The sequence below is a fragment of the Salmo trutta genome, unplaced genomic scaffold (assembly GCF_901001165.1).
Source record: "Salmo trutta unplaced genomic scaffold, fSalTru1.1, whole genome shotgun sequence".
In the NCBI taxonomy this organism is placed as follows: domain Eukaryota; kingdom Metazoa; phylum Chordata; class Actinopteri; order Salmoniformes; family Salmonidae; genus Salmo; species Salmo trutta.
Window position 1 is genome coordinate 276763 of NW_021822521.1, and position 10297 is coordinate 287059.

A 10297-nucleotide genomic window follows, 5' to 3' on the forward strand; every position below is an offset into this window, starting at 1 on the left:
TCCTCTCTCTCTCTGTAGCCTCAGACTCCTCTCTCTCTGTAGACTCCTCTCGACTCCTCTCTCTCTCTCTGTAGCCTCATCAGACTCCTCTCTCTCTCTGTAGCCTCATCAATCTCAGTCCCATCACATATATAGTGTTCCTGTCACGTTGCTATGGTCTGCGTCCTACCTTATTCCCTTTGTAATGCACTACCCACGGCCAGGGTACGAGCTGGGCCAGGGTCCAAGCTAACCCTGAGCTGGGCTGTGGTTAGCTGTCTGAACGCTGTTTAAACCCTGAGCTGGGCTGTGGTTAGCTCTCAGAAGGCTGGTTAAACCCTGAGCTGGGCTGTGGTTAGCTCTCAGAAGGCTGGTTAAACCCTGAGCTGGGCTGTGGTTAGCTCTCAGAAGGCTGTTTAAACCCTGAGCTGGGCTGTGGTTAGCTCTCAGAAGGCTGGTTAAACCCTGAGCTGGGCTGTGGTTAGCTCTCAGAAGGCTGTTTAAACCCTGAGCTGGGCTGTGGTTAGCTCTCAGAAGGCTGGTTAAACCCTGAGCTGGGCTGTGGTTAGCTGTCAGAGACAATTCATGATCAGTGAGAGACTAAATAAATGATCATGTTAGAAATAAACTGGGCTATAAATATAAGAGCCTCTACAGGTTTCTCTGTCCTCCCCACACACACTGCTACTGATGGATGTGGAGAAGAAACCATCGCCCTCTGTCTCAACAATCCACCCTATCCCCCATCAACTGTGTGTGTGTGTGTGTGTGTGTGTGTGTGGTGTGTGTGTGTGGTGTGTGTGTGGGTGTGTGTGTGTGTGTGTGTGTGTGTGTGTGTGTGTGTGTGTGTGGAGTTAAGGAAAGAGGTCATTATGGAGTCATCTATTAGATCTCTATGTCCTCATTAATGGATGGAGTCATGTGTTTAGGAAGCCCTAAACACCTAGTTAGCTCCACAGCTGTAGAACTACTATCCATAAGGGTTAGAAGAGTTTCCACATGATAGATCATGGAGAAGGATATTTTTGCTTCCTGTTCCATTGACAGTGGAACAACATTAGCACGGTACATCAGAAGTGATTTGTTGGATGTTGGAGAAGCTACATCCGGGTGGGTATTTCATTCAATATTTCAACGGAGAAAAGTTTCAGCTCGCTGCTAAAAACTAGATTACCACATGATTTCTGTCATTCAGGTTGCAACAGACAAACAGAACAGGGAGTAGCTTTACCTCTCATCCAAATCAATAAATATGTTGTCAGGGCTTGAGATGTACAGTTCTGCATCTCAATATCACAATCATTTATAATTGCATTCAATTTGAAAGAAACGCAATCAATGACCAGAATAACAACTTCCCAGCTTCCATTTGGTTTGTAGTCACCCCTCAAGGCAACAATCCTTACTACTACAATGTGTAATATATATGGCAGTATAACTCTGTTACAACAATGCTTAATATATATGGCAGTACAACTCTGTTACAACAATGCTTAATATATATGGCAGTATAACTCTGTTACAACAATGCTTAATATATATGGCAGTATAACTCTGTTACAACAATGCTTAATATATATGGCAGTATAACTCTGTTACAACAATGTTAATGAAATAGTACAGCTACATCAACAACATGTTGTAACTGATAATGCTGGTTCAGTACTGGGTATGGACTGTAGATCTGGGACTCGTGAGTTGTGGTTGTGTTTGCCATATGGTGTTAGTGATTACAGTGTGGAGTGCTGCCAACACTCTGACTTAATCTGCACTGAAACTAAACTCAGAACACTCTGTTGTTCAATCAGATGGAGATTAAGAGGGCATTTCAAGACTTTTGTTCCCACAGGGATGAAATAAAATCTCGAACAAACACTTGAATCTGAATGTCAGTGTAGGAAGTAGGAAGTACTGGTAAAAGTGCTGTACCGCAGCTATAGTTTAACACATGACTCACAGCCTTGGTAAGGAGCTATAGAGGCTACAGTACATTCCTATATTATTCCATTCCAACCTCAGGGATAAAGTGTACAACTATCTCATGTATGCCCACAATGATGACAAACCAATCCTAATACATTCAGAACATCATCATCATCAATAATGTGTAATCTGACACCACAGTGACCAGACACCCATCTGATGTGATTGCAGCTACATGATTACCTTGCTGTGGTGTAAATCCCACATTATTATTCCATGTCTATATCAGCCAGCAGGCCAGCCAGGCCAGGACTATCTGTGGGTGAAGGGACAAGGCAGTGTCCTCTTCCTGGTCGGATCAGATGCAATGTCACCCAGGAGAACTCAATGGCACCGGTCCAAATGGCTCCATTTTCATTTTGTTGTGGACTATTTCTGACCAGGGCCCATAGGGATCTGGTCAAAAGTAGTGCACTATATAGGGAATAGGGTGCCATTTGGGATGCAGATAATCTCTATACAGTCTCTCTGAGGAGCAGCCACTTCTCTCTATCAGCTCCAGCCTTTCCTCTGACTGAGGAACAGCCACCTCTCTCTATCAGCTCCAGCCTTTCCTCTGACTGAGGAACAGCCACCTCTCTCTATCAGCTCCAGCCTTTCCTCTGACTGAGGAACAGCCATCTCTCTCTATCAGCTCCAGCCTTTCCTCTGACTGAGGAACAGCCACCTCTCTCTATCAGCTCCAGCCTTTCCTCTGACTGAGCAACAGCCACCTCTCTCTATCAGCTCCAGCCTTTCCTCTGACTGAGGAACAGCCATCTCTCTCTATCAGCTCCAGCCTTTCCTCTGACTGAGGAACAGCCACCTCTCTCTATCAGCTCAGCCTTTCCTCTGACTGAGGAACAGCCATCTCTCTCTATCAGCTCCAGCCTTTCCTCTTACTGAGGAACAGCCACCTCTCTCTATCAGCTCCAGCCTTTCCTCTGACTGAGGAACAGCCACCTCTCTCTACAGCTCCAGCCTTTCCTCTGACTGAGGAACGCCACCTCTCTCTATCAGCTCCAGCCTTTCCTCTGATGAGGACAAGCCATCTCTCTCTATCGTCCAGCCTTTCCTCTGACTGAGGAACAGCCATCTCTCTCTATCAGCTCCAGCCTTTCCTCTGACTGAGGAACAGCCACCTCTCTCTATCAGCTCCAGCCTTCCTCTGACTGAGGAACAGCCACCTCTCTCTATCCAAGCATCAGCCTTTCCTCTGACTGAGGAACAGCCATCTCTCTCTATCAGCTCCAGCCTTTCCTCTGACTGAGGAACAGCCATCTCTCTCTATCAGCTCCAGCCTTTCCTCTGACTGAGGAACAGCCACCTCTCTCTATCAGCTCCAGACTTTCCTCTGACTGAGGAACAGCCACCTCTCTCTATCAGCTCCAGCCTTTCCTCTGACTGAGGAACAGCCACCTCTCTCTATCAGCTCCAGCCTTTCCTCTGACTGAGGAACAGCCATCTCTCTCTATCAGCTCCAGCCTTTCCTCTGACTGAGGAACAGCCACCTCTCTCTATCAGCTCCAGCCTTTCCTCTGACTGAGGAGCAGCCATCTCTCTCTATCAGCTCCAGCCTTTCCTCTGACTGAGGAACAGCCATCTCTCTCTATCAGCTCCAGCCTTTCCTCTGACTGAGGAACAGCCACCTCTCTCTATCAGCTCCAGCCTTTCCTCTGACTGAGGAACAGCCATCTCTCTCTATCAGCTCCAGCCTTTCCTCTGACTGAGGAACAGCCACCTCTCTCTATCAGCTCCAGCCTTTCCTCTGACTGAGGAACAGCCATCTCTCTCTATCAGCTCCAGACTTTCCTGTGTGTGTGTGAAAAGGAAAATTAAATGATGACAATAACCATGGCTATTTCCATGACATTAATAGTTACCCAAAATGTCATCGTCACACCCCTAGCGCGTTTCATGTGAGACCTTAGCATTCTCACTGTCTCTGGCTGTCTGCCTTTGGCTCACTGGCTCTCTACCACTGGCTCTCTACCTCTGGCTCACTGGCTCTCTGCCTCTGGCTCACTGTCTCTGGCTCACTGTCTCTGGCTCACTGTCTCTGGCTCACTGGCTCTGGCTCACTGGCTCTGGCTCACTGGCTCACTGGCTCTCTGCCTCTGGCTCACTGGCTCTCTGCCTCTGGCTCACTGGCTCTCTGCCTCTGGCTCACTGGCTCTCTGCCTCTGGCTCACTGGCTCACTGGCTCACTGTCTCTCTGTCTCTCTGTCTCTCTGTCTCTCTGTCTCTCTGTCTCTGGCTCACTGGCTCACTGTCTCTCTGGCTCTCTGGCTCTCTGGCTCTCTGGCTCACTGGCTCTCTGCCTCACTGGCTAACTGTCTTTCTGCCTCCAGATAACTGTCTCTCTGGCTCACTGGCTCTCTGCCTCTGGGTCACTGGCTCACTGTCTCTCTGGCTCACTGTCTCTCTGGCCCACTGTCTCTCTGGCTTACTGTCTTTCAGATTGACTGTCTTTCTGGCTCACTGTCTCCCTGTCTCTAGCTCACTGGCTCTCTGGCTCACTGTCTCTCTCTCTCTCTCAGTTGCCATACCAGGCGGTGATGCAACCGGTCAGGATGCTCTCGATGGTGCAGCTGTAGAACTTTTTGAGGATCTGGGGACCCATGCCAAATCTTCTATTTTTTTCTATCTCTCACAGTCTGCCAGTCCACTTGTTAGGTCATGAGACCAGAGAACTTTTAAGAATTTTCCCTTCAGTCAGGGCGGGTCCTTGCTGTTCTGCCGCCCCCGCAAAACTATAATAGTCCCAGTAAGCAAAATGACATTGAAAAGATGTCAAGAAGACGTATTTTCCAGTACGCTGAAAAGGCATCTTTTCCGGATATTGAAAAATACGTATTTTCCGGAAGCTGAAATTCATCCCTCCCTCCACTCTGGACCTCTAGTGTTCTGGCCTCCAGAGTGTCAGCCCAGCACAGCCCCGTTATCAGGCCTCTCTGTCCTCTGCTATTACCCAGCGTTCTAATAGCTGGGTAATATGTGACTGCCACGACCTCTGACCCCTGAAGGGTTTTACTGCAGGCCCAGACAAAGACCTGCTCCGAGGCAGCTTTAACTAGCTCCTCTGTGTGTGTGTGTGTGTGTGTGGTGTGTGTGTGTGTGTGTGTGTGTGTGTGTGTGTGTGTGTGTGTGTGTGTGTGTGTGTGTGTGTGTGTGTTAGCCTGCCCAGAGCAGTTTTAACTAGCTTTGAGCCTGGGGTCTCAAATCAATTGCTTTGGAGATGTTAGGATAGGATGTTACACCTCTCTCTCTACCCTCTCTCATCCCTCTACCCTCTCTCTTCTCTCTCTCATCCCTCTACCCTCTCTTCTCTCTCTCATCCCTCTACCCTCTCATCCCTCTGCCCTCTCTCATCCCTCTACCCTCTACCCTCTCTCATCTCTCTCTCATCCCTCTGCCCTCTCTCATCCCTCTACCCTCTCTCTTCCCTCTCTCATCCCTCTACCCTCTCTTCCCTCTCTCATCCCTCTACCCTCTCTCATCCCTCTACCCTCTCTCATCTCCCTCTACCCTCTACCCTCTCTCTTCCCTCTACCCTCTCTTCCCTCTCTCATCCCTCTACCCTCTCTCATCCCTCTACCCCTCTCATCCCTCTACCCTCTCTCTTCCCTCTACCCTCTCTCATCCCTCTACCCTCTCTCTCCCTCTACCCTCTCTTCTCTCTCTCATCCCTCTACCCTCTCTCATCCCTCTACCCTCTCTCATCCCTCTACCCTCTCTCCCCTCTACCCTCTCTTCTCTCTCTCATCCCTCTACCCTCTCTCATCCCTCTACCCTCTCTCATCCCTCTACCCTCTCATCCCTCTACCCCTCTCTCATCCCTCTACCCTCTCTCATCCCTCTACCCTCTCTCTTCTCTCTCATCCCTCTACCCTCTCTCATCCCTCTGCCCTCTCTCATCCCTCTACCCTCTCTCATCCCTCTACCCTCTCTCTCTCTCTCTCTCATCCCTCTACCCTCTCTCATCCCTCTACCCTCTCTCATCCCTCTACCCTCTCTCCTCTCTCTCTCATCCCTCTACCCTCTCTCATCCCTCTACCCTCTCTCTCATCCCTCTCTCATCCCTCTACCCTCTCTCTACCCTCTCTCATCCCTCTACCCTCTCTCATCCCTCTACCCTCTCTCATCCCTCTGCCCTCTCTCATCCCTCTACCCTCTCTCATCACTCTCTCATCCCTCTACCCTCTACCCTCTCTCATCCCTCTACCCTCTCTCTTCCCTCTCTCATCCCTCTACCCTCTCTCATCCCTCTCTCATCCCTCTGCCCTCTCTCATCCCTCTACCCTCTCTCATCCCTCTACCCTCTCTCTTCTCTCTCATCCCTCTACCCTCTCTCATCCCTCTACCCTCTCTCATCCCTCTACCCTCTCTCATCCCTCTTCTCTCTCTCATCCCTCTACCCTCTCTCATCCCTCTACCCTCTCTCATCCCTCTACCCTCTCTCATCCCTCTACCCCTCTCTCATCCCTCTCTCATCCCTCTACCCTCTACCCTCTCTCATCCCTCTACCCTCTCTCATCCCTCTACCCTCTCTCATCCCTCTACCCTCTCTCATCCCTCTACCCTCTCTCATCCCTCTAACCTCTCTCATCCCTCTACCCTCTCTCATCCCTGTACCCTCTCTCATCCCTCTACCCTCTCTCATCCCTCTCTCATCCCTCTACCCTCTCTCATCCCTCTACCCCTCTCTCATCCCTCTACCCCCTCTCTCATCCCTCTACACTCTCTCATCCCTCTACACTCTCTCATCCCTCTACCCTCTCAGATAATCATCCTTCCTTCCTGTCTGTCTTCACAGACACACAACAACAAGTCCTGAGCCATGTCAAGGTGACTGGGTCCTATTTGATATCTTGTAGAGATGTACACCTAAACCTGCTCTCTGTTAATAATATACATCTCAGTTTGAACAGAGGAATGCATCATAAACAACTCACCATCAACCTTAGCTAATGATCCTATTTGATGCACAGTTGAGAAGCATATCTACCGGCCGTGGTGGAAAATAATCAAGCGCACCTTTAGAGGTTTTTCTCCCCCATTGAAGAGTTTTCATATGATTCAGGTCCTTCTGATGTCGTTTATATCAGGCATTCAGTTTGGCCACCGTCCCAGGGGAGACGTCAAAGGGAAGAGAATGTCCCCGTCCCAAATGGTACCCTGTTCCTTTTATAGGATCTAGTGGTAGAGTCATCAGCCAACAGGCCAGTCCAACTCACTGTTGGGATCTAGTGGTAGAGCATATCAGCCAACAGGCTAGTCCAACTCACTGTTGGGATCTAGTGGTAGAGTCATCAGCCAACAGCCCAGTCCAACTCACTGTTGGGATCTAGTGGTAGAGTCATCAGCCAACAGGCCAGTCCAACTCACTGTTGGGATCTAGTGGTAGAGTCATCAGCCAACAGGCCAGTCCAACTCACTTTTGGGATCTAGTGGTAGAGTCATCAGCCAACAGGCCAGTCCAACTCACTGTTGGGATCTAGTGGTAGAGTCATCAGCCAACAGGCCAGTCCAACTCACTGTTGGGATCTAGTGGTAGAGTCATCAGCCAACAGGCCAGTCCAACTCACTGTTGGGATCTAGTGGTAGAGTCATCAGCCAACAGGCCAGTCCAACTCACTGTTGGGATCTAGTGGTAGAGTCATCAGCCAACAGGCCAGTCCAACTCACTGTTGGGATCTAGTGGTAGAGTCATCAGCCAACAGGCCAGTCCAACTCACTGTTGGGATCTAGTGGTAGAGTCATCAGCCAACAGGCCAGTCCAACTCACTGTTGGGATCTAGTGGTAGAGTCATCAGCCAACAGGCCAGTCCAACTCACTGTTGGGATCTAGTGGTAGAGTCATCAGCCAACAGGCCAGTCCAACTCACTGTTGGGATCTAGTGGTAGAGTCATCAGCCAACAGGCCAGTCCAACTCACTGTTGGGATCTAGTGGTAGAGTCATCAGCCAACAGGCCAGTCCAACTCACTGTTGGGATCTAGTGGTAGTCATCAGCCAACAGACCAGTCCAACTCACTGTTGGGATCTAGTGGTAGAGTCATCAGCCAACAGCCCAGTCCAACTCACTGTTGAAGGCAGGACAGAACAGAAAATCTGGACCTGAAGCCAGTTCCACTGCTGATGTTAAACTCTTCCCCTCTAATCAAGGACTGATTTAGACCTGGGACAGACAGTTGTCCTGCCGTCCAGACTCAGGTTGTAACACCCCTGGTCTAGAACTTTACTGAGCAGTACAGCCGTTAGCTTCTGAAAATAACTCAACATTTAACATAGTGATGGATACAGACGGTTATTCCTCCAACGATAATACCACAGACGTTCAAACAACACCCCAAATCACTTGCCCCCTTACTGAGTAGTGACCTCAAACCACAAACCCACATTCCATTCGTACCCTATAATAACATGGACCTCTCTGTATACGCCATGATCTGAGTAACAGCAGAAATGTCAGAGGGAATGACTTTCAATACTTTAAAAACAATCATTATAATAACACATAATCACCAGTACAATTTGAAGAGTCTGCCTGCCACATCGAAATTGTTGTGTCTTTCTGGCTAGATTAGAACCCTGGTCCCTCCTCGTTCATCCAGCCAACCTGCATATTATGCTAAACAGATCAGAGTTAAATAGAACACTGCCAATATTCTAGAACCCATAAAGACCAAAGCGAAGGCATTCCGTCCTATTCTCACATTTAATGGAAAAGAGGGTCAAATATTTCACAGTGATAAAAAGGAGCATTTCGTCTGCCAACCGAACAACCAGACAGATATTCATAGCCAGCTTGGGGAGAGAGAGAGAGAGAGAGAGAGAGAGAGAGAGAGAGAGAGAGAGAGAGAGAGCGAGAGAGCGAGAGAGAGAGCGAGAGAGCGAGAGAGCGAGAGAGAGAGAGAGAGAGAGACTGCATCATATTGAGTCATTTACCCACTGTCTCGCAGTGACATTAACAGTTTAGTGACAGCCAGCCAAACCAGGCAACCAGCCAGACCACCAGCCATCTAGCTAAACAGCCAGTCAGTCAGACCAGGTATCCATCCAGTCAGTCTTACCTCCAGATATCTCGTTGATCTCCTCAGTCCCTCCGGTGTCATCAAGTCTCAGAGGCAATGTGCTCTCACCCTCTCCTCCCTCACCCTCCAGGTCTTCAGCTGAGGCACAGAGAGTAGAGAAATACATGAAAACCCTCATTCACTCTATAGGGCAGAGACCCAAACCTTACTGTGAAGAGATCCATTAAAACCCTCATTCACTCTATAGGGCAGAGACCCAAACCTTACAGTGAAGAGATCCATTAAAACCCTCATTCACTCTATAGGGCAGAGACCCAAACCTTACTGTGAAGAGATCCATTAAAACCCTCATTCACTCTATAGGGCAGAGACCCAAACCTTACAGTGAAGAGATCCATTAAAACCCTCATTCACTCTATAGGGCAGAGACCCAAACCTTACAGTGAAGAGATCCATTAAAACCCTCATTCACTCTATAGGGCAGAGACCCAAACCTTACAGTGAAGAGATCCATTAAAACCCTCATTTACTCTATAGGGCAGAGACCCAAACCTTACAGTGAAGAGATCCATTAAAACCCTCATTTACTCTATAGGGCAGAGACCCAAACCTTACTGTGAAGAGATCCATTAAAACCCTCATTTACTCTATAGGGCAGAGACCCAAACCTTACAGTGAAGAGATCCATTAAAACCCTCATTCACTCTATAGGGCAGAGACCCAAACCTTACAGTGAAGAGATCCATTAAAACCCTCATTTACTCTATAGGGCAGAGACCCAAACCTTACAGTGAAGAGATCCATTAAAAACCTGAAGGTTCTCTGCTCTTTCACCAACCACTCCTCCTCCCCCCTCACAGCACAGAAAGTCACGATGCCAGGCCAGTCAGACAGCATTCAATGGAATCTGCTTTAGTAGAGCCTCTGTCAGGTTTCAGATAGAACCTCAGGATTTGGGGAGGAGGGCATTGACATGTTATTGACTGTATAAAAAGCTACTTATTCATTCCAGAATATGTATTTTCATTTTTTTGTGTTTTTACTGTTGTATAAGAATGCTCTTTCTTCAAAAGCAATGCTATGAATGTGAGGTTTCTATCTAAAGTAATTTTACTATTCAGAAATTAGTGGAACAAAAGGACACAGAACCAGTCTGTCACGCCCTGACCATAGAGAGCACTTGTTTCTCTATGGTGTAGTAGGTCAGGGCGTGACTAGGAGGTAGTCTAGGTTAATATTTCTATGTTGTGTTCTAGTTTATATTTTCTAGGTTGGTGTTTTGTATGATTCCCAATTAGAGGCAGCTGGTAATCGTTGTCT

At 48.4% G+C, this 10297-nt stretch overlaps 1 protein-coding gene across 4 annotated transcripts in view; it reads right to left on the reverse strand.

Annotated features, from left to right (window-relative positions):
- The window catches only part of LOC115182477 (collagen alpha-1(XIV) chain), a 161616-nt gene extending 152122 nt beyond the window's left edge, over positions 1-9494 (reverse strand). For 3 of the 4 annotated variants that reach the window (XM_029744077.1, XM_029744076.1, XM_029744079.1), the window contains exon 1: positions 9017-9494. In XM_029744077.1, coding sequence (XP_029599937.1) covers positions 9017-9155 — 139 coding nt within the window. In that variant the 5' untranslated portion in view covers positions 9156-9494. The remainder of the gene's footprint in view (positions 1-9016) is intronic. The other variant, XM_029744078.1, reaches the window with a different exon arrangement.
- Between the last annotated feature and the right edge of the window lie 803 nt (positions 9495-10297).